Raw genomic sequence first — 25742 nt, 5'->3', positions numbered from 1 at the left:
AGCCACCATTGTTTTGGTTTTCAAAGCCTATTCTTTTCGCTACTAGTGGGCTATAACATATAGCCTAGTAGTAGCTAAACCAATGAGAACGCAGCATTGATAATAGACCACTAGCTGGAGTTTACTAATATGTATTAGTCGATACCTGTATAGTGAAGCCCTTTCACCAGCAAAAAAGCTGATAAATCCATCAAGCCTAAAAACGTCTTTCCGACCATTTCGGTGGAAAAAATGGTAAGTGAGGTAAGTGAATTTGAATTTAAAAACTCTGGGCAAATTTTCTTACAAATTTTCGAATCTATTCTCTTTTTATTTCCGGGCTGTTGATTAAAGAAGAAGATTCCTTGTCTCCCAGAACAATATGACTCTTCGTTGAATGTCCGAAGTAGGGGCGTTCTAGTCCTCTGAATGGCTAGGGTACATTTCTATGTCACCGATTTTATGTTTCAATATTTGTCTAAAGGTCATTCAAGCGCTTACTCAGTACTCTTCAATCTCTTCCTTTTGCCTGCAGATGGAGGATGCTAATGCGAAATTTTTACTTGTTTTGGGAGGTAAATATCTCTTTTGTAGTCTTAAACGTATGGTTTAACACTGTGCAAGGTTCATGGCTGCTAACCTGCTCGTTATTTTTTGTCATATCTGCAATGCTTGTTAACTATAGTACATCTGATACATCAAAACCTTTTACGCAATGATACTACAGATTCCCTTGTGAAGGAAAAGATCTTAACAAACGTTCGTATTATGGATGAGCTTGCTCGCAGATTGGATCAACCAATCTACCGCGGGGAGCAAGAGCCGCCCATTGTCCAGCACTGGAAGAATCTCGCTGTAGAATTCAGGGTGGCGGAAGACGTTGTAACAAGGTGCCAGACCAATCCTCAGAGTAGTCCTAGTAAACACATGTTTGAGTTCCTGGAAGCAGGCAACCCTAACTTCTCAGTTAAAGAGCTTAAAGATGGGCTTAGCTTCATCTCGAGAAATGATCTGGTCAAAAAAATGAAGCAATGTGGTCTAGCAGGTGAGTTTCTTTAATTACTTAATAGGTTTAAAAGTTTCTCTCAGCTCTAATTCCACTGTAATTTTAAAGCTGATAAATAATACACTCTTTATCAGGTGGGTTCAGTTAACGATTAACATCGTGGAGAGTGGAAAGGCTTGTTATAATTGCAAAGGTAAAGTCTCTAAATTACGCTATGAAACAAGCACATTGGAATAACAACAAAAAATAACATAAATTTAGAGGCAGGGAAGTGACTAAAATATCAGTGTTATAGACAAGATTCCTTACAAAGCGCGAAGCCCAGACATGAAATGTTTTTCGTAAATGAGAGTAGAACAAAAGGTTTAAAGCCATCGCTAAGAAAATGTTCATTTTTATTCAATTCGGCTAAATGTTTCTTAGGAGCAAGGATTAGGAAAGAGTCGGTTGGTACTCGGCCTTCTGTGTGGGAGCTCCCGATTTCCATTCCTATGTGTGTTCTCAAATCCTTGTTTCGACTTCTTTCCTTACCTTGTACCTTCAAGTAGCTTTATATAACTGTAAAACGGAGCACTATTGAAGAGAAAGGGGGTAAAATGACCGCACCGTCTACTTCAGGTTTGTTGGTTAAAGTACTGTTAAAAGTTACCGATGTAAAATAAGGAGCTGTAGCGTTACCTTTATGTCACGACAGACATGGCAACAAAAACAACTGTAAGAGGAAATATACAGATGTTCTAAAGCTCAGTAAGACCAGGCTACGTTTAAATGTCTTTGTTAAATTTCTAAAAAGTAGCAAATGTCTTGTCCTTACAGAAACTGCGTCATTGCGGGTCCTCCGTCAAAAACATCATTCCACTTTTGAGACCATTTGTTTACAGTTGGACTACTGCAATAACTGGAAAGCTTTAGGGCTGAACATCAAGATTCCAGATCAAACACTGCAGCAAATCGCCACTTCCACCAGCTGTGCGAAGGCAGTCCTTGAGATCATCGAAAACAGAAAGCCCCATGTGACTGTGAAGGAAATGCGAGATGCCTTGAAGGAAATGCTGAGAGAAGATGTGTGCAATGTGCTGGACAAATATCTGCCAGGTACAACTTTCTAAAAGATTCCGAATAACTTTTCGTCAGCAAACAAATTCTCATTTTCAGTTATAAAAGTAAGATTTTATCTTAAATTACACACCTGTTTTGTTTTTGACATTCAGGCAAATTTAAATACTATGTAAGACAAGGATGGTCAATACAACACCGCGGCAAAACGTCTACGCATGCGCCAGGTTGAGCATTTCCCGTCACTAAACTTTTATTTCCTGTTTCTAGTGTTAATTATAATAATGACGTGGTTTCTTTAATAAGTATTACTATTCTTTGCTTAGTTATCGCCTTCTCCCAAATTAACTAATGCCAAAGCGGTAGCATACAAGAAAGCCAGTAAAAACAAATTCGTCTTGTCGAGCGCTCGCGACCTACAAACTTCAAACATCATTTTCAGCGTTGGTGCAACCAGATAACCATGTGGTGTAAAAATTTGACACTAGAAAAATATATCAGCTATCGAAGTGATTTTTTTCGTCCTCTTTTTTTGTCTGTTTCTGCCGTTTTGCTTTTAAACTTGGCGCTACGGCAATGTTATGCTTACGCAATTGGTTTATTTACTAGACCGGAAATAAAAATCTGACCGGGTGGTAAACTTTGTGCTCATGCGCAATGCATTTTGCCGCGGTGTTGGTTAATACAAATGATATAATATAAAAGAATCCTTATTGCTACCCTCTGCGCACACTATACATTCTTGGTTTAAAGTTGTAGCTGACTAATGAGCTATTTGGTACTTCCTTTTAAAACCTACAATATATGTTGAAGTTACATAACGTAACCCATAGTAACCTGATCAATACCTATCGGTATGCATATTATATGATCAGCGTTGCAGTGATTCACAATTCTTAAATTAACGCATTTGGACTTGTTATCTACAGGTTATATCAATATTTAAGAGGTCTAATGAACATAAACTAATAACCTTGTTTCTTGGAGCCTTCACTTCTTCTTGCCTTCATTAAAAGGTCCTTCAAAAAATTTACTTTTTTAGTTTTTTAATTAGCAGGTTTCTTCTTTGCTTTTTTTATGTTTTTTTTTTGTTATACAGAAGGTGGCACAATGAAAACTCTTCGAAATAATCTCGATTGTTTGGAAGAACTAGCCACCTTGTTGGATTGTGAAACACCAGGAATGAAAAACTGGCTGCATTTTGCTTGGAAGCTTGGTGTTTCCAAGGAAGACTGTGACAATTTAAAGCCAAAAGGAAACCCAAGTCCGACCAGAACTTTAATGGAACACATCGTTCAAGTTGATCCAGACCTCACAGTCAAGACGTTTATTGAGGCGCTGAAAAGGATGCAAAGGACAGACGTCGTAAATACCTTGAGAAAGTTAATGCTGGGTAATTCATATTTTCATTATCTAAAGTTATCATGTGTTGGCTAGAGAACCTTTTTTCGTAATCTGGATTTTATGTTGTATTTAGGTTATCCTTAAGTCGGGAACTGAACTTTTCCCCTTTTTTTATCTGACTCCTTTCCTCAGTTACATGTGCGGGTGATTTGGGGGTGCTTATCATGTGACAGAAAAACCCGGTTAGGCTGTCCAAAGCATTGCGTTAAGCGATTTACCAGTTTTTAGCTTAATTGTCCCTTCTGTTACGAATGAAATCCAAAAAGGCGTGAATTTGTGTAACGTCTGGAAGTCTGGAACCGAGAAATTGAAAAACGGTAATTAGTCAAAATTTTATTTTTTTTGGTTAATGGTAAGCACCCTAGCACTGAATTACTTTTCCGAAGAAGACGTTACACGCACCTCGATTTTATCTAAAGGTCATTGTGGCTTCTCAACTGCAGAAAAGACAAAGATACAGACCCACTGAATATGGCCTTTGTTGGGTCTCTTGCCTGTTCGAGACCGTAGACGCACTACTTCTTTTTACCGTTTCCCCCTTGTTTTTTCTTAGCTGTTGTTTTTGTAGTGCTTTTTGCCTTTTGATTGGTTATTATTTGTAGATTGTGATGGAAGAAACATCAGCACCGACGATGAAGCATTTAAGACTTTATAATTGGAGACCATTACGTGAAGTCATTACACTATGGCCTGAACTGAGCACCTATTGACTAGATTTCAAAATTGCGAATACATTATATATAGTATGCCTTTTCTTTAATGATATAAAGTGACAAATAAATGAAATAGTGTATGTAGAGCTGTTTGCTGGCATTTCAAAGTGGCCTTACAAATTCCATTAATTGTGCAGAGCTGAGGTAGTAAGTTATATAGCCAGAGGGTACCCCGATACGTGAGCTATTTAAGTATGTGACCCTAACTGGGTCTCTAATTTTGTCGCCGATGTTGATCGCAAGACATTGTTGCCTTGTTAAAAAATACTGAACCACACCATTAAATTATTAACAAAAAGCAGGCGCAAAATTATATCCCAGTCAGTAGCCTGCGAAAACATCCGTTTCTCCTCGCTCTTCGCCGCTGGGGACGTTTCGCGCGGAGGAACGTCTGCGACTCAGCGACAGAAATTCCATACTTATGACGTAAATCAACGTTTATATAATAAATCTGGTAGTCATGGGATTCCAAATATAAATTTGACCAATTTTACGTGTTTTCTGGTCGATGTTGGTAAAGTGTTGTGTTCATCTGCCAACAAGCTTCAGCAAAACTCAAGTGCTTCTTCAAGAGAAGACTATATTCCACAAATATTGGCTGTTTTGTTTGAGATTCTTCGCGTTTACATTTGACCTTTGCGGCCTTTTGTCTTTTGTCTGTCATTCGTAAACAATAGCTAAAACAATGAAACTACTCCGTCGACCAATCAGCGCTTCTGACCGGATTCCGGACAGATTTTACGTCATCAGCATAGAATTTCTGTCGCTGAGTCGCAGACTTTCTTCCGCGCGAAACGTCCCAAGCGGCGGAGAGCGAGGAGAAACGGATTTTTTCGCAACCAGAAAAAATAAAAACGACTGGTTTACACAGTTCTGTATTGTTCGTTTTTCCTTTAACATGGAATTATAAATCGGATTTGATCGTCAAAGGAGTATTATATAATTTTCAATTTTATTTCTCTTAAATAGAGTCAGCGGTCAGTGTACACACTTTTTGTGAATTGACCAGAGAAATCTCCCCCCCCCCTCCCCACCGCACTTCGCGTTATTATTTACGAAGACAAATGCAAAATGACCAAAATGAAAACAAAATTGCCAAAATTTTTTTTTATTTTTTTAAAAGATTTTGGTTCAGGGAGCTCGTCGGATGTACCAAATGCGACAACTCAATTTTGTGACCGTCCCTCGAAATAAGTTGTGAGATATTGTGAAGTCTGGGCATCAGTGAACGTGATGAACTGTAACTATATTTAGTAAAATCCAACTAGTGGTCTATTATCAATGCTGCGTTCTGATTGGTTGAGCTACTACTAGGCTTTATGTTATAGCCCACTGGTAGCGAAAAGCGCGGGCTTTTTGGCGGCAAAAAAGGATTAAAGTCAAGCTTTAAGTGGCTAAAAAATTTTTATTCCCGATATTTTTGACCAACTAGTTGGATTTTACTAAAACAATTATTCCTCTCGCCCTCATGGCCTCTGAGTCAATAGCCCATTCGGCCTTCGGCCTCATGGGCTATTGACTCAGAGCCCATTCGGGCATGAGGAATAATTGTTAAATAGTATATCTTTTATTTTTTTGTTATCTTGTCTTTTTAAAGTAGCCACACCATACCACATCATATTATGCAATTTCCGGTCATTATTTTACTTCGCATATATTTCTGTAAATTCGTGATATCTCAATAAACCTGATGAAGACTGGTATTGTCCAGTGGAATATCGCAACTAAACTCTATTTCGCGTTGTTTAATCACTCCCTGCAAAAGTCTTCTTTACTGTAACGTTTTCAATTTGATCTATTTTGACTGATTACGATCTTTTTGGATCTGACGTTGAGCAAGATTGATCGTACACGGTTTTTGCATTGTTTTTTTTCTTTTTTTTTTTTACCTTAATTCAACATTGTTTAACCGTGTCCATCACATCGTCACGACATTGTATTTCGTTTGTTCTAAAAAAAGGCCCGGCCACCCCTCCAACCCACCATACCTTATTTTTAGACCAAACTGAAAGTTGTTGGAACCGGACCCCCCGTCCCGCCCCGCACCCCCCCCCCCCCCCTCCCTTTGGGTCTGGACGACCGCACCCTCCCCTTATGTGAAGGTCTGGATCCATCACTGCTCACATCCTATCAATGAATGCTGTGAGACTACTATGACAAGATCGTGACAGTTTGAGCGTCGGGGATTTGACGTAAAACCCGTAAAGTTAAAATATGCTTTCATTTTAAATCTGACACCAGCTATTCTTGGGTTGCACGTGACGTCACCAAAAATCAAACTAAGAACCTATCGATTCTTCTGAGTTTCTACTTTCACGAGGTATTACAGAACCTAAACACCTTTACATAAACAAATTTTTGGTTCGAAAGGGTTCTTCGTTTTGCGAGAGAGGACGCTTGAATTTCCAGGCTTTTGCGTGACGGCGGCCGGGAAAGCTCTCAGTGTGGGTTAAAAACATTACCGATTTTGGGAGATTTTGCAATCTAAACATTCCTTGTCTCAGAATAAATATTACTGTAATCTTTATGAGTTCCTCAAGCGAAGAATTCACGCATTAGTATATCCGGCGGCCATATTGGTGTTCCTGAAAGGGACATCAACATGGCGTTTCCATACAAAGCTTTATAAATTTAGGTAAACCGTTTTTCCCAATATCTCGCATTTGAAATATTTCACAGACCTGATTCTTGGCAAGGGTTTTTGTATATTTATTTTTTTTCATTTCCCAGATTCTAATTCTTCTGCATTGAATGGTTTGCATTTACATTTTTCATTGCGTGACAGTGCAAGCTGAGAATTTTCACACACAAGTTAAGGAAAGAAAGAAAACTGCAATGTTTCGACAGTGTTTACATACGTGAAGGATAAGCTTCCGGTTTGTCGGACTAGGTTATGTTTTCTTGACTGCAGGCAGTGCATTCAAATTTTGTGAATGCCTACAATTTGGGTAATTTTTTTGTAACGCTTGGGGACGACGTGACAGTACGTACGCTACGGCTTTCTGTTTTCTGGGAACGAGCTCTCTTTTCGAAAGAACGAGGTAGCGTCCAGGCCTATTCAGAATTGAAAGGCGCTTCGCCAAGCGAAAATTACCTCAGTCAGTCAACAGACTGTTAACTACAACAGGTATGGCCATGGACGTAGAGGGTAAGTCTTGTTCTTAATACGTAAATAAGAAAACGTAGGTTTGTAAGCCTCTCTTTATCAGTATCACCAAAGACAATAGCATTTTACATTTCACCAGTACAAACAATGGCAGACATTAACCTCGTGGAATAGTGGCCTTGCAAATGTTGTTACAATATGTGCCACGGAACAGGGGTTTCATAAACATTATTTATTACGCTTGCAAACTTTTAAACACGATGGTGCGATTTCATTTCAGCATCTATGAAATTACGGGACCAAAGAATGAAGACGGCATAATCTCATACACAATAATGTATTTGATATATTTGGCGGCGATGTAAAAACCTTTGCCATGTCTAGGTTACTCCACTTTACTCCATTGTTGGTTTTCACAGTGGCGTCATCAAATTGCAAAGTCAAAATAGTGAGGTTTTACGGATTCTTATGTACACTAGGTTGACGATAAATAAAAAATAAATTTTTGTACAAGTTTCCAGCCCCGAAGCATGGTTCATTTTCGAAAATACAGCAACTTGAACTTCCGAGTTTTCACGGTGCGTGACTCCGTGAGGGTCTTGACAAACTGGGAGCCAGCGAGCCATGCGAGTCACGCGAGGCATCGGTAAAATAAAAAGGAAACACAAGTAAAAACTGCAAATTTACAGATGAGGAGTTGAGCACTCATTATACTGATTAGGGTTAAGCTTTCATTTTACGGATTAGGGTTCATAGGCACTCATTTTAGGGCTGGGGTTAAGCGCTGTTTACGGTTAAACACTTATTTACGACGGTTAGCGTTCAGTTAATGTTTTTCGTATTACTGTTTTCGATTTTTATGGTGTTTTTTTTCACTGATTCTTCAATGGAATGCATGGCTCGCATGACTCGTTGGCTCGCATTTTATACTCCAGAGGTTTTTGTTGATTTCCGGCGGCCATATTGGTGGACCAAAACTGTCCACCGATATGGCGCCTCCATACGAAGCTCTGGCAAACGTGCGTGAAACGTTTCGGCAAATAACTCAGAAACTGTGGGCCACAAAGACCTGAGACTTGGAAAATTGTTATATATTACTCTTTTACAACATCTCATTTTCTTGGCTTCTTCCACTGGACGGTTTCTAATTTTTTTTGTGTGCCGTGTCTATTGCGTAACAGTGAAAACGAATAGACCTTGTCACGGTTTTCGACGCCATCTTGACGAGAAGGCGAACGCGTGAGAAATTACAGTGTTTGTATGTCTATTGTGTCAGTGATACTTTTTTACGTCTTTTTTTCTTTTAAGTCGCATGAGTAGTTCGCGTAACTCCAAACGATCAACCGACCCTCGTTTTTCTAAATCAACTATCTATTCTTTCACTTCTTGATAACAAGTGACCTCAGGCTAGAGCGACCGGAGTGAAGAGAACGTGGCGTGGTTTATCCGATATGGCTGCCCGCCTTAGAAGTTCAAACGTCGAATTTCACATGTGCCCAACTTAATTCCTACTTTAGTCGACTAAAATAGTTAAATACGGCATCTGATTCAAACGTCGAATTTAACTCTATGAACTCCGTCAAATCTAACTCTGTTCGCTGTCAATATTCCCCGTCTCTCTATATGAATTATAATAATTTACTAAAATCCATGCATTAAGTTCGGCACATGTGAAATGCGACGTTTGAATCAAAAGCTGAGTCGAACCAAAGTCGAATCTTCGACTGTATCAGTCGCAGAAACGGCGAAAGTCACCGGTGGAATTTAAATTGATTCAAATGTCGCATTAATACCAGTGGGGGTTTATCAGGGTCAAAATTCAGTTTTCCTGTTCTGTTGGCTGTTGTGCTATTTTGTTGTTTTGTTATGATGTTTTCTCATTCTGCTATAACATTCTATCGTTCTGTTGTTCTGGCCTAATGTGCAGTTATCAGGTTATGCGATTCTGTTGTGCTATTGTGCTATTTTGTTGCGGCAGCACTAAAACACGGAATCCGGAATCCGGAAACGGAAACGGAATCACGGAAACGGAAACGGAAACGGATACGGAATCTGTGAAAGAAGGTTCCAAGCGATCGATTTGAAAAAAAATATATTAGCAATGACAATAAAATAAATAAACAGATAAAAAAAAAGACACAAATGAATAAATTAGCTGAGTAGAGGAGAGGAGACTGCTGTATCACTAGAGGAGTCGATTCCGGTGAAAAGACGCTTGATACCACTATCGGCAATGAATAAAAATTCTCATGGGACAGCAAAGCGAGGAGAAAAACGTTACTGACAAAAACTAGTGCCTTAAGAAAAAGGTAAGTTATATGGAGACAGAGGCGTCGTTTATATAACTGAAAGGCGTCGCCGTCAAGTTTTTCTTAGTGTCTTTTCTGGGTTGTCTTCAACAGTGTTCAGTTTTATTTATCAAGACAACTTACTCAAGAGAACCATGGCATTGTGGAGTCCAAAGAGAAGAGAGAATTGTGCATGCATTAGCTTGATTCCGCAACCGATTACATCAAAATAATGCGCCATGTTTAATAAGCCTCTTCAACAAAAATACGGACGTCCACGTAAACTCAATTACCGGTACACCAGTATTCCATCAGTATTCAGCTTGGCCAAAAAGTTGAACTTATTGCTAAAACACCGGAACTGTGGTCACGTCACCGGTCGGTCATGTTTGGCGTATTCAGTTTGGGGACAATCACGTGGTGTGGTCTGAGGCTAACTACTACTATTCTTGACAATTAGCCACAAAAGTAATATTTCACTGTATTATTCAACCCATGAACTTGTGAATAAAAATTACTCGTAAAATTACTTTGATCGGCCTTGCAGTGCAGTAACCCACACTACGGCAAACCTTATCAAGACACAATAACAAGAATATACCGTAAATTTCTGAAAATAAGCCCCGGGGCTTATATTTTTCAAAGACCCTTTTTGGGGGGCTTATTTTTGGAGGGGCTTATACATGGACGGGCTTATTTTCGGAATTTTACGGTATTTAAGGGAACTGCCAAGAAAACTAAGACAAATTCTCTTTGGATTGTACTAATTGTGTAATGTGAAATTCTTTAATTTTCTATCATTGATATTTGATTCCGTATTCCGTTTCTGTTTCCGTTTCCGTTTCCGTGATTCCGTTTCCGTTTCCGTGATTCCGTTTCCGTTTCCGGATTCCGGATTCCGTGTTTTAGTGCTGCCCATTTTGTTGTTTTGTAATGTTGTTTTGTCTATCGTTCTGTTATGAATTAAATTCCGTCGTTCTGTTATTTTGGCTATTCTCTCTCCTTCCTGCCTAATGTTCAGTTATGCGGTTCTGTTGTTCTGTTAGGCTATTTTGTTTCGATTTGTTGAATTGTTATGCTGTTTTGTCACTCTCTTTTACCATAGTCTGTCGTTGTGTTTTGCTGTTTTACTATTCTATCTCTCACGACCCACCCTAAACGCGAGAACTACTTACCAGTCTATGTTAACCGACTGAATACGAGCTGAAAAAATAATGAAAGACTAATTAGATTCACGTTGCAAGAGTTTTCCTTTTCCTCGCCTTTTTCTTGGACTTTTTAAGATGTTGCATTTCACTGCCGTGTCGATCTCGTCGACACGTTCTATTTACACAATTCAAATATAGATCAAAAGGTCGGTCCCCCATTTGTCTCATCAGTACCTGTTCCTGCCCGGTTTATTTTTTAAAACTTATAATATACATATCTTAAGTCACATCGAGAATTGTAGTAATCGAGAATTTATTTAATGTAATCGGTAGTAGTAGTACATGAACTTAGATATTTTATACACGAGGTCGAACGAGGTAGGCTATATATTCTCTTAAGCTGAGATGATCATCACGAGTCAAGTATCGAATTCATTGATTGACACGGTATATGACAGGTAGCTCTACTGCCTTACTTTTGACGTCGTTAAAACATTTCAGGTGGGTAGAAAACGACCTAACCGACAACAAAGACAACCATTGCAATCTCAATTCTTTCCTGCCAATCGACAGCAAACTGCAAAGCAACCGGCACCATTCGTTTCAGTAAAAATTATAACCAAGTTAAGTTTATCACTTCACACTAGTGCGTGAATTAGAAATAATCACCATCGCAGGTGCCGGATTGGACAAAACGTAAACAATTAACTTTAGTACAAGAGTGTGACGGCAAAAATACAGGTCTGTTTTTTCTATGGTTGTGGATCTTATAAATTTTGCCCTGGTACAAATATTGCAAGTCACTACCGATATAAGAGGGTGGCTTTCCTATAGTAACAACAAATTATTCATTGCTCTTGACTCGGCACAAATGCAGTAATGAATTTGTAGCGGGATAAGGCGTAGGATTTTGGCCTATTCTCGTGAGAACCTGGCGCACTAAAGTACACAGTATATAAGGTTGCAAAAGTGTCAGTAGATAAAAAAGGAAAAGGATAGAACAATCGGCAAACAGGGTGAGAAATTTCATGCAGAAAGCAACTTTTACCAGGATAAATCAGGAAATCCTGCAATGCATTGCTACACGAAATTGGTTATACGTTCCTTTCCTAGATACGTAACAGTGTGCTGCTCAGCAACACCGTAACTGTAACGAGACAGACCTTCTTTTGGAATGTGCATCAGATGTCTTACTAGTAGTTCAGTGCAGGGCATTGAAATATGAAAAAAAAACGAGCCAGCTTTAATAAGAAGGTGGTATCTTTTAAGTAATTTGATGACAAAATTTCTATTAGAGAATTATAAATTACACTACATTTTTTTTTTCAGAGAACTCACTATCAACATCCATGCTATCAAAAAATGAGAGAAAGTTTGAAGTCCTGGTGGCCACAGATTCAGGGGGATGGAACACAACTACAAATAGAGTGCTGACAAGTCACTTGGCCAAGAATAAGAAACTCCACGTCAGAGCATTTATCTCTAAAAACCACCCTAGACGGATGGAGCTCGTAGAAAATATTGAACTTCTTGAAGATGAAATCTTTCCAGGAGATTCACCAATAGAGCTGCTGGATTATCCTTCTGAACGACTTCAAAATATTGACTTTTTGTTAATGCATTGTTATTCCCCCGAATTAGAAAAACAAGCAGAAGAAATTTGTAAAGCGACGAACTGTAAGTGGATCCCTATTGTGCACAGGGACTGGGGAAAATTTGTGAAATTCTTTGAGGAAGCTGGTGTCTCTTTGGCTGGACGTGATCCTGACCATAGCGCTGAAGGTCAAAGGCAGATCGAAATGTGTAAAAGGGCTGATCTTGTCGTTACAATTGGTCCCACAGTAGCTGAACCTTTCAAGGATCTTCAACCATATGTGGTAAGCATTACACCTGGAATTTTTTCAGAATTAAGAAATGTTCGGCAAGTCCATCAAGATCGAAAAACATTTAACGTCTTGATCAATGCAGCGTATCCATATTTGTCTCCATATTTCTACGCTAGAGGATGTGACATTGCTGTAAAATCTATCCTGTCATTACAAGAAGAGGAAGGAGGGAAGACATCATATCATCTAACCTTTGTTATGAAGTCAAGTCACAGTGTTTCAGTCCTAGAACAGACTCTGATTCGTGAAGGCATGGCGGCTAACCAGTTCACAGTGAAGTCAGCTCGCGACGATTCACCTGAAAATTTAGCTGAATTTATCACCGATGCCGATGTTCTCATTTTACCTTCAAGGGTAGAAGGATTTGGAATGGGTGGCATTTATGCCATTTCTGCAGACCTTCCTGTTCTTGTGAGTGGACATTCCGGTGTTGGCACAGCTCTGAAGAAACTACCATCTGGTGGTATCCATGTCGTGGACTCAGATGACCCCAAGATCTGGGGACAAAAGATAAACGAAGTCAGAACAATTGGCCAAGAAATCGCCTACAAAAGGGCAATTCAACTTCGAAAAGAATACGAAGAGGAGTATGGCTGGGATGATCAATGCACCAAACTGGTGGAGAAAATGATGATGAAAAACGGTACGCAAAAACGTTTATGCTGTTCTTCATTGATACATTTGATGACGTTTCTACATTACATTGTGTAAACCTTATTTCTCTTAATGATGTTCCCTCCTTTCTCCAGGGATTAATTAGGTACGTAACTGTGTAGCCTGCGTAACAGACGCTGTAAACCTTCTATATAGAGCGTACGGACTATACAAATGGTTTAGACGAGTGCGTGGGCCGGCTGCAAAACGCAGGCTAGTAACTGTGAAAAGTCCACTTTTTAAAATTGACTTTGTTCAATGTCACTGAGTAACACTGAAACTGTGGAAAGTCTAGAGTAATTCATGGTTTCTCTTTAAAAAAAAAAGCGAAAAGGATAACCAATGTCAGTTAAGAGAGTTAAAGTTAAGAGTGTAAAGTGTTCAGACAAAGTATGATGACCTCCCGTATGCCAATTCAACGTATGGATGCCCTGCCATTTTTCGTAGATATCCTTCACTCCCACCTCTAAACAGCATCACTTACGCGTCCGGCATCGACTTGACAAGAAAGATACCACTGCTTTCTTAGACTGTTGTACTCGTCGTCATGCTCGATAGAAAATCTAGTAGATTCTAAGTTATTTTTCCTCTCTTCGTGGAGCGGATAAGGACTGAGACAAATGCTCGTAAAGCAATATGTTTTCACGACTGAAGAAAAAAATATTTTGGCTGGACCTTAATAATTGAGAGATTCTCGAGACATCCCCGACGACTTCTTTCACTTTGTATTGGTGTTCATTTATTCTGTACGTAAAAGAAGTCTCTTAAAAACGTAACTAAACCTGAAACCAACGACCCCTTGTTCCATAGTAGCATATTAAAAGGATATGGATTTTCAGTTTCAAGGATGAGTTCTTATAGGGACGGATATTGACAGCTCAATCCCCTCCCATCCCCCACTAACCAATTGCATGCATTTACTCAGTGAATGTTATGTCCTTAGTTCCTGCTGAGATTCTTGCCAGAGGTTCCATGGCCATCAAAGCTTACAAGAAGGCTTTGGAACAGGGCATGACACGTGTGATGAGAGTGCCCATCATGATAATTGGACAGGAACGATCAGGAAAGACCAGTTTAAAGAAGTCCTTGAAAGGACAGCTATTCAGTCCCGAGGAGAAAAGCACTCATTTAATAGAGCGAGATCCTTCGTACTTCAGCGTGACAACAGAGATGTGGAAAGCAGGGGAGACAGAGACGGAGCCACATCCAGATGCTGATGTTTCTCTTCATAATAGAGTAGCGCGCATCATAGTGGCCGATTTAACGGGAGATAAAAATGACCTATCAAACCGTGAACCAAGTTCGAGGAACGTCTTGACTTCAAAACGGGGTGCAGCAGAAAATTTAAAAGTTAAAGAAAATACTCCTCTGATAGTGAAGGAAAAGAGAGGCGATGATATCCAACAGCACTCAGAAAAGACTGCATCACAGACTGCACGTTTGTTATCAAAAATTTATGTGGAAGAAAACGATGAAGAGGTTATTCCTCAAGAAGTGCCACACGCAACAGCTGAATGTGTCGAAAAATTTCTTAAAGAATCTAAGCCGGAAACAAGTGAGGAAAAGGTTTATTCCACTATCTGGGATTTTGGTGGACAATCAGTCTACTATGCTACCCACCCAATATTCCTCACTGACAAAGCAATTTACCTCCTGGTGTACGATCTTAGTAAGAAGCTACAGGAAAGAGCTACACCCCCAGAAATGGAAGGCGTTTTTGAGAGGAAAGTAGACCTTCACTGCTCTAAGACCAATGAAGATTATCTGCACTTTTGGTTGTCATCAGTCTCCTCTTTGGCAAGTCAGCACACGGATGATTCAATCAATTTACTATCAGAAAAGCCTCCGAAAAGGTTACCGCCGGTTATTTTAGTGTGCACACACGCAGATCAATGTCAGGAAGATGCAAAAGATCGAGCACGCAAAATATATGGCACTCTTCGATCTGAGGCAAAGCCCTATGGCAAACACTTGTGCAAAACGTACTTTGTTGTAGACAACACGACTTCAGGAAGAGGAGACGAGTGCCCAGATGTCCATCGTTTGAGGAAGGAAATACTTGCAGTTACTAAACAACTCCCACAGATGAGGCAATTAATTCCAATGAAGTGGTTACGATTCGAAGACATACTTTTAAAGAACAAGAAAGAAAACGGGGAGCCGTTTATCTCCCTTGAGGAGGCAAGAATGGTAGCACTTGAATGTGGAATCGAAGATGACGAGCAATTTTTCACCTTGCTAAACTTTTTACACGATCAGAGAATTCTAATACACTTTGATGACACGCCAGAGTTGATGAATATGGTGATTTTAGACCCGCAATGGCTGATTGATCTGTTTCGGAAGGTAATAACCGTCAAACCTTATGATCCTACGGCTGATGAGCATTACTCGGAAGAAATGTGGACAAGACTTGAGACTGATGGAATCCTGGATGATAAACTCCTCCAGGTCGTGTGGCGTCCCTTTCTTAAAAAGGAAACCACACAAAACCTCATTGCCGTCATGGAAAAGTTTAGCCTGGTGTGCAGTTTGCCGTCATTAGACAACCAGAAGCAATTTCTTGTACCATCCATGCTGATGTCCCATCCAGATGAAGTTGCCAACAAGCTCCTCTACGAAGCCTTCATCCCCCCTCTTTTCATACGATTTAACCAAACACATCCTCTGAGACACCCAGGCGATGATGCAGACTGTGAATATCTTCAAGTGCCTCTTGGATTGTTCCCAAGACTTATAGTAAAGTTCCTTCAGTGGAGCATCACGAATGAGATCAGACCATTGTACCAGGATATGTACCAGAACTTCGCCCGATTTCCCATCCTTTCGAAGGGTTACTCAGTAATCTTGCACTGCCGTTCCTCTTGTATCGAGGTCATAGTTCACAGAGATCCAGATGTTTCAAGCGACACGACCATCGTCTACAAGGTAAGACGCCAGCTTGACTCGATACTTCAAAGCATACGCGAAGAATGTTTTTGGCTGAAAACCATGGAATACGAATTAAGTGTCAGCTGCCCAGTTTGTTGTAATCAGCGTTCAGTTCTCTACTGCAAAAAACATCAAAGACGCTGTTGTGAGAAGGAAGAGTGTCTTCACTTCTGGCCAGAGCATGCGTTGATGAAGGAACAACTTTGCACAAGGAGTACCTTTGCTACAAGTACGGTGGTTCCAATGAAGCAAGTTTCATATTGGTTTGAATTCCCAGGGACTAAGGTAACCTTAGTACGCAAAAATGATACTTACATCATTTATAACTCTTAGTACATCACGAGTTTGCTAGATGCTAAGAAGCAGTATATTTTTCTTAAACAAATACATTGTTCATTAGTCGATCCCAATAAGAAGCAATTAGCCTTTTCACCTACGACAATGTGGTAGACCTGTCGAGACTAAAATGTTGCGCCGACCATTTCCGTGGACATTAAGTAAGGGAGTTAGATTGGGCTAGTTTTCATGCAAATTTTGCAGGCGTAGAATCTATTCTTTATTATTCTCTACAACGCATTAATCGAATCTATTTTCTTTTCTTCTTCGGGCCGTTGATTTAGGAAAAGCTGACTTAGCTTTCTCCCAAAACAACCTGCTGAATGATCGTATGGAGGGCATTCTCCCCCTGGCTAGAATACTTTTCTGTACCCTTCATTACGTCCTCAGTTGGTTTGTTTCAGTATGTCCCAAGGTTATTCCAGAAATCCCCCAGTAATTCTTAAATCACTTCCTTTTTGTTCGCAGGTGAAGAATGTCGATGAATTTGTTCGTTCTTTTGGAGGTAACTATCTCTGTCCTAGTTTTAAAAATATTGTTTAACATCATGCGAGGTTCATGGCTGTCAACAGGCTCTTTATTTCTTTCCTCATAATGTCTTGAATGCCGGGGTCTGTTGTCAAATTGTTTTACAAAATCAAAGCTAGTGCTTACCCCCAACTTTGCTTAAGTCTAAACCTCTGCATGTAGACCATGATCTTACCACCAGGAGAAATGATAACCTCACCGCAACTGATACGCGACACAAATTTAATCACCTTCATGGAAACAATATGGTGAAGGTGGATTTGGAGAACTGTGCGTTCCTCTTTTAGTTTGAAAAGTGCTCGCTGCTTCCCTGATTGCCCAATGTTATAGTTAATCAATGCATAAAAATCTTTTACATAATCATATTACAGATTCTCTTGTGAAGGAAAATATTGTAGCGAACGTCCACATTATGGATGAGCTTGCTTGTAGCTTGGATCAACCAATCTACCGCGGGGAGCAAGAGCCGCCCATTGTCCAGCACTGGCTGCATCTCGCTGTAGAATTCACGGTGCCGGAAGACGTTGTAACGAAGTGCCAGACCAATCCTCAGAGTAGTTCTAGTAAACACATGTTTGAATTCCTGGAAGCACGCAACCCTAACTACTCAGTCAAAGACCTTAAGGAGGGACTCAGCGTCATCTCAAGAAATGATCTGGTCAAGAAAGTGGAGCTTTGTGGTCTAACAGGTAACTTTTGCAATTCTTTAGGTTTAAACCTTTCTCTGCGGGCACTGTGATTTTAAAGCTGGTTAACGTTGCGGCGAGCGAAACCGCTTGTTAGTATTGTGAAGTCCATTGCTTTGAAAACAAAAAAAATAGTGCATTACAAGAACAAAGAGATCATGTGTTCAGCTGTTATTTAGCAGGCTGCCAAGGGACCATAGTGGCTTTGCTGACTTACCAAGGAGTCTAATGATAGATATCTCGAGAGGGTGCAAAAAAAGGCACTTTCCGTGATTTGGCCTGGTCTCTCTTAAGACAAAGCACTTGATAAAGCAACATCATGCACTCTTTCCGATCGTCGGGCTCTGTCATGCAGGAACTTCATAGAAAATGTCTATTCCCCCAAGAAATCCATTTTATTCACTTATACGCTTCGCGCTTAGGCCATAAATCGATGGAGAAAAACTCGGTCCGTAATTTACAGTACGAACCGAAACCTCGGCTAATAAGAGGTATGTTTTTGCTTAAATTATTGACGCCCGATCATCACAACCATGAAAAAATAACTGCAAAGAGAATTCAGTAGAACCCCGGCAAGTAGAACTCTGAAGGGAAACGAAAAACAGTTCAAGTTAGCGAGGAATTCGAGTTATCGGGGTAAATTTCAATACAATTTTGATCAAGGGAAAGAAAATTTAGTTCGAGTTAGCGGGGAATTGGTCCGAGTTATCCTAGTTCGAGTTATCGAGGTTCTACTGTATTTCGTTCAGAATAGGTCTCACATATGAATCTATACTATGCTGTTAGTTTTAGGTCTCAGTTATAATGCCGTGCCTACATGAAGACGTTGGAAAAAATTATTCAGTTTATCTGCTACGTTTCTACAAACTAACAAACGCCTTGTCCCTGCAGACACTTCATCATTACGAGTCTTCCGTCAAAAACATCATTCCACTTTTGAGACCATTTGTCTACAGTTGGACCGTTGCAATAACTGGAAAGCTTTAGGGCTGAACATCAATATTCCAGATGAAACACTGCAGCAAATCGCCACTTCCACCAGCTGTACGAAGACAGTCCTTGAGATCATCGAAAACAGAAAGCCCCATGTGACTGTGAAGGAGATGCAATATGTTTTGAAAGGATTGCAGAGAGAAGATGTGTGCAATGTGTTGGACAAATATCTAGCAGGTGCTAATTTTTCTTAAAGTTTCCGAATAAGTTTTGGTCAGTTTCTTAGTAAGTTTAAGTGTAGAATAACATTGTATCTTGAATTACCCAAAGGTTTTTCTTAGACATCACAAACATTTTTGCCAAGAATGGCCAATGCAAATGCTGCAAAAAGATGCAAATGTAAAAGAATATTTATATCTCTGTTTTTGTGCAAGGAGACATTTTTTTCGTCAGAGTTGTAAATGATTAAAATAATTCGTTTTGCATCATGATATCACTGATATGCTCATGTAAGGATTCCTTAATAAGCTATTTATTAGCAGTTTCCTTTAAAGCATGCAAAATCCTTTGGTGACGTCACAAGACGTAACCCATAGTAACCTATTCGATTCCTGACCAGTGTACGCATTATGTAATAAAAGCTGCAGTGAAACGAAATTCTGCAACTGGGATTGCTCTCTTCACATTATATTGACTCCGCTGAGGTTTGTTGAAAATAAAATTACCTTGTTTCCAAGTCCTGCTTTATCTCAGGGTACGCCCTATTTTCGTTCCCCCGGGTAAAGAAAATTCCGACGGACAAGGCGAAACGAATTTAAAGGACACCTTCAACCAGTGTGCATTGCGGTCGTGCACTTCACCGAAATCGTTTGTTGTAATACAGAAATTACGAATATTCTGATTGTGTTTGAAAATCAGAATGTATCGTTACAACTTAAGGCCAGCAGGCTGTAATGCCCTTCTTAAAAGAATCATAGATACAATCCTGTTACCAAACACGTGATTTCTGTGTTACGGCAAATGATTTCGGTGAAAAGCACGACCGAAATGCATAGTGGTTGAAGGTGCCCCTTTAACGCGACCACGTAAGAGAGAATGAAGTATGGAAGCTGCTGAACAGTTGGCGTAGAACTCACACTATAATTATTTTTGTCTCTGATAATACAATTTTCAAGCCTTCCATTTGCATTTTTCTTAAACTTGTTGGCTTCTAATTTTCTTATTTCCTCTTATTTCTTTTTCTTCTTATTTAAGAGGGTGGCACAATCAAAACTCTCCGAAATAATCTCGATTGTTTAGAAGAACTAACCACCTTGTTGGATTGTGAAACACCAGGGATGAAAAACTGGCTGCATTTTGCTTGCAAGCTTGGTGTTCCCAAAGAAGACTGTGACAATTTAAAGCCAAAGGGAAACCCAAGTCCAACCAGAGCTTTAATGGAACACATCGTTCAAGTTGATCCAGGCCTCACAGTCAAGACGTTTATCGAAGTGCTGATAAAGATGCAACGCATAGATGTCGTTAATGCTTTGAGGAAATTATTTCTGGGTAAATCACTTAATTATAATTACCAAAAGTTGACGGGATGTGTCGGCTAAAGTATTATTATTCGTTATCTTTAAAATGTTTAGTGAGATTATCTTTGAGTACAACTGAACATTTCCTCTGATTTAATCTGACTCGTTTCCTCGCAGGTACGGGCCGTGAAGTGGGCTGAATTACTTTGTTTAAATAGATGTTACACGCAGCTATTTTTTCTAATAGTCATTGTCCCGAGTAAAGAAAAGACGTTGATACATCTCCACTGAATATGAGCTTTGTTGCGATCCTAGCGTGCTGAAGATAGTACATTAACGTGCAAGTCGCGTATTTCACACTTCTTTCTACCGGTTTTACCTTGTGTTTTTATTGTCGTTGTTGTCATGATTTGTTTGTTGAGTTTGATTATTGTTTTGTATTGTTTTTAAAGATCATCATACAACAACTAAACAAGATTCCATTTGAAAAGACATCAGCATCGATCAAGAAGGTCTGTAACTAGAGACCATAGCGTGAAGCCTTTCCACTGTTGCCTGAGGGAAACACCTGAAGGTTATTCACTAGGTTTCATTGTATTTGGTAGCTTCAGAGACCACAAAAAAATTTTTAAATTTGCGACTACTTCATGCCCCCCTTTTGATGATATATTGGGAGGCAGCGTGCTCGAGCCAGGCCAACCCGCTGGACCTGCAATTGCACTCGCAATCCGGCTCTTCCGGGTTCCAGTCCCACTCAGACCACTTTATGGATTTGGTCTTAGTCGTTCCGAGTTCAAATCCTCATCTACGCTTGTAAATAACCGACTGGTGTCCTCCTAGCAGTTGAGGTTTTTCATCCTTTTATTTTCTATTTGGATGATTTGTTTTGAATTATTTAAGTGGAGTGCCTGTAAACTAGCTGGAAATCCACTATGAACAGACATCTATAATAGCCTTTAAATTATTAAAATAGTGGACATATAGCTGTTTGCTGTCGTTTCAACATCACCTTAAATTAAAAATGTGTTAGTCGTACAGAGGTAGTTATTTTTCCCGGGGGTACCCCTATATAAGGGTGTGTTCCCCTAAGAGGGTATGATTTTTAAGGTACTCATTCATTATAAATAGCTAGGGTATCCGTTTTGGCTTCCCGGCCGATCTTTCGATGAGGAAAAGGGGAGCATTTTTGAAATTATCAATATTCAGCTTTTGGTCATTTCACCAGCCCAGATATTTGAGTACCCCCTCTCCAGGCAACTAGTGAGGAAGTAAAGAGTTTTCTCTTGGTCAAAGTGCGAACAAGGTGGCCTCGCACGTTATGCAGCCTACAAAGAAAACCTGTCTTCTGTAAATGTTATAACTCGTCTTGGGTGAAAAGAACCAGTGGAAAGTTGGATTATTAACCCTAAAAGTGCATGAGATAAACAGCTGAGTTTTAATTTTACTTACTCTTGTGCAGATTTATTTCGATCTTTAATAGTAGAGAACGACGACAGAAAATCAGAGTTTAAGTATGTCTATAAATAACGCAAAATGACATAGTTGCTTTGAAGTCCGAATCTGTGACTGTTTTTTAAAAGAACAGTGAAAGCGTTGCGTTTATTTTTCAGTAATATTTTCAATTCACTGTTGGCTACTTCCTAGGCTCCTCCTGGTAGTTTAATAGGGCTTTAAAAAAAACTAACTTTAACGTAAATAACTTCTTAGGATAGCATGGAGATGGCCGCGGCCAATGTTGTGGCCGTGGCTTAGAGTGATTTACTGAAAATCTGCTCGGGTTCTTGATAATGGCAGCTTAATAGGAGAACGTTTGGTTTGAGTGACGCTTAAAAGAAGTTCGACTGTAGTTAAAATTAGTCGTATTTGTGGTCTTCTTCTTCTACGTCGTAGGTTTTTTATTTCCGTCTGGGAGATTTAAGGTTGCTTCATTGTGTGTATTGTATAATTTATTAAAAGAATTGTTGTTAATCTGAAAAGTTTGTGTTTATTTATATGTCGGCTTGAGAAATATTCCACATACAGGTTTGAAATATCCTTCAAATAAACAGTCATTGAACAGTTGCTTTCTAAACTCATCCACCTGGCTAAATAAGTAGAATAGAATGTTACGTCCTGTTTTTCTCGTTACTACAAGAATTATTTATAAAGGCTAGTGGTATGTAAAGAAACTGCCCTCAATAGATTTTCAGTACCCTTCCCTGAGGGAAAGGCAATGGTATTTCTTACGCCCCGCTTATATTCGCAAATGACATACTCCTGGGGTGTGTGCATCTCAAACTAAGGGCCTGTTTACATGGAGGTGGGGGACGCCAGGTAGGGGAGGTAACCCGCTTAGGTGGGGTAACCCGCCTGTCCATATTATCTCTCATTTTAATTTGATCACGTTTACATGATAGGTGGGGTGACCCGCCACATGTTACGTCACCTATCTGAGGTCCCCACCTCCATGTAAACAGGCCCCAAGAGATAAGGGTTTTCTCTTTTTTTGTTGTCCTTGAAATATCAACGTATTAGTAACCACGCATTGGTAACTACACACTGCATTTACTGATGCGTTCGATCACCTTATTCTTGTAAAAAGTATATATAAAACCCAGACTACTGCAATTTCCAAGTCATGTAGGCATATCTTGTATATCATTCGAAACTCTAAAATGTTTTGAGCAGAAGAAACGTTTAGAAAAATTGATAGGCGTGAAGGCAAATCCTCAGTGCGGCACAGAGGACTAAGAAGTCTTCAAGAGGTCATGCTTACTTATAATAAATGGTGAAAAGAAGTAGGGCGATGGTCACCGATCGTGTCTGGCAAATGATGGCGTCAAAGAAGCAGGATTTAATTAACAATTATTGTACATGTTATTGCTTATTTCTCTTTGTTTAGGGCTCCTGCCAGAAGTCACTTATCGGTAAATCTAATAGTAGCTTGTACGTATTTCTTTAAAAGTGTTATGATGCCAAAGGAATGGTTATACATTGTTAGGTGATCTTCCTCTTTTTTTTCACTATTCGTATCATTCAGATACTGATTCAGATTTGGGATAATGGGTGGCTTGTTATAGTAAGTCGACTAACTATTGATAGGATTCAGAAGCTGCAGCTGCTGCTGTTTTTTTCTTCTTGCATTTACACTTCATCTAGGAGAAAAGCACAAAAAGTACACAATTTTAAAGCGGTAAAAAGATAATCTTTGTGATGGCTTCGTTTGAGAGCGAAAAGACGCCTCAAAGACATACATATATATATATATATATGTGTACGGATCTGTGTATGGTAAAAGGCAACGTTGCTTCTTTTCTGCCTCGTCACCAGGCGTCCCTCTCAACTCTCATGAGGCGCGTGTGGTGTCCTGGGAAGACTTAAACAGATCCAGCGGACGCGCTTCGCACCCCAATCCTTCCTTTCCCACAAATCCAGTGGCCGTGCTTCGCACCCTGATCTTTCCGATTTCGCCCTGCGCTTGCTGTTTTAAGCGTGAAAGTGGAGCCTGGGATGGGTCGCTAAATGCTTGCGACACACTGCGACACATGCATGCCGACAAAGGTATTTTCGAGCATAAGACTGGCCCAGTGTCGATTCTGTGAACGAAAAACATTTCAATGGACCGATGAAAACGCATGCAACTATTTGAAAACAAATTCTTCTTAAAGGATAAATAGTTTTATTGAATAAATAAGTGCAAAACATTTAATCATTAAGTAACTCAATAAACACTTTTCGGAGTTCCTTATTTCTGAAGCAATAAACTAAGGGGTTACAGAGAGAATTTATTAGAGAAGAAGATAATAACAATGGTTGTAGTAAACTTAAGGTTACACTAACCAAGGATTTTTTCAATAGATCCCCGCGTACGGTACCAATCACAACAAAAGGAAGATAGCACAGCAGGAAAACCCCAATAATAATTGTCGTTGTTTTCAGAGCTCTTTTCTCTTTCAAGAACTTTGCGAGAGCTTCAGGGGAGACTTGTTCAGCTTGGATTTGTTTTTCGTGGCGCCGAGTTTCAATATACACGGAAATATGAAAGTATACAATTGTTACAACAGACAAAACACGAAAAGTAAAGTAGATTGGCCCTACGACAGTGGCGATAACGCCTGTGTAAGGTAGAGCATTAACAATGCAAGCAAGCCAACTAAAGCTGACAGCAATTTTTATCCGAAATGTGGTTACAATGTCCGGATACCTGAAAGGAAACTTCATCGCCGCATAGCGTTCTGCACTAAGTAGAGCAAGATGAAATAAAGAAGCGGCAAAAGGAATGAAAAGCAACTTTGAAAATGTAACAAAAAACTGGCAGTAATGGGTGAGCGAGCCTTTTAAGACAGTTATTAATGCAACTGCGAGGATTGGTTGGACGAAAACTCAAACCAAAAGATCAGTTACCGCCAAACAGGCCAACAGTACGTTATAGTTTGTTTGCAGTTGTCGCCTGGTCTTGACCGCCACTATTACCAGCACATTCATTAGGATGGTGAAAGGACAGCTTGCAATGTTTAATGCTATGGCCATGAGAAAGAAAATGCTTGTCTCCAAAAGGTAATCTTCGGTTAAAATCGAAAGGGTCAAGACACAAGAGGACGTGAACGGTGAGGCTGATGAAGTATTCGCAACAGTCATCTCGCAGTCCTGTAGCAGAACTTAAGGAAGACTTTCCTGATGTTGATAAAGCGTGTTTTTCTGTTCTTCTGGTACAGAAATGTATTTTGCAATTTCTTTTATTGAAGTAACAACCATTGTCCGCCCTGAGTGATTTTTCGTCGACGCAGTCTAAAGAGCCTTCTTTCACCTAAAGAACCTCTCTCGGAAAATAAACTGAGAGCTATCCCCTTGCGAAAACATACGAAGCATAGACATTGTACTACACGAGCTCCTGATAATGCGTGCAATTTCAGCTTCTTTTACCCTTGACTGACATGCCATCTTATCACTATTCCCAAATGAAAAACCACTCGGAAAATGACCAGAGTTTGACCCCACTGCCATTATCAAAAATATAATAGTTGTATTTAGAAATGTTTGCGCTTCGAAAACGAGCTTTCACTTTATTGAATTTTCTTTGAAGCTTTGTTTATTTGTTCTTGGTAAAGAGCCTCTTGGAAAGTTTCCTCATTTATTTTACAGTTGTTAACTTGGAACACAGAAATGCATTGTTGTCCTGTTATTGTATTTTTAGAAAAAGAAAATTGAAGAATATTCTGAAACTCTTAAATGAAAAAAGGGTGTGGAAATCACCAAATACGGCAAAAGTATTTCCCTCATTTTTCTTGTAGGCTATCAGTTTCTAAGATGGCCCACCCCTGCCGACCCTAAAAAGTCAGAGAAACGGTCGGCCTCAACGCCGATTCTTTTTCATTTGTTTAACACTGAAATCTACGTCTCTTCAAGAACAGATGCCCTTGCAATTCGTATTTACATGCAATGAATCTTGCCATTTCTGTTATAATGTAAGCAGCAACCATTATCTGTTCTGTGTGACTTTGACATAAAGTAGTCTAAAGGTCCTCTTCGATTAAATAGCCTCTCGGAAAACAACCTGAGAACTTTTACACAAAAACAAGAACCATTAACACT

General features: G+C 39.6%; 1 protein-coding gene across 1 annotated transcript; it reads left to right on the top strand.

The window, feature by feature from the left end:
• LOC140938210 (uncharacterized) lies at positions 1-20252 on the top strand. The gene is made up of 11 exons (XM_073387726.1): positions 1-243; positions 515-554; positions 707-1024; positions 1802-2080; positions 3141-3434; positions 12030-13229; positions 14184-16456; positions 16976-17012; positions 17407-17724; positions 18613-18891; positions 19909-20252. Exons 1-11 carry the CDS (start codon positions 232-234, stop codon positions 20250-20252), a joined length of 5394 nt encoding a protein of 1797 aa, XP_073243827.1. The 5' UTR covers positions 1-231.
• The last annotated feature ends 5490 nt before the right edge of the window (positions 20253-25742 follow it).

Source organism: Porites lutea, chromosome 5 (assembly GCF_958299795.1).
Source record: "Porites lutea chromosome 5, jaPorLute2.1, whole genome shotgun sequence".
Taxonomy (NCBI): Eukaryota; Metazoa; Cnidaria; class Anthozoa; order Scleractinia; family Poritidae; genus Porites; species Porites lutea.
This window is presented reverse-complemented; position numbering and strand designations above follow the sequence as displayed.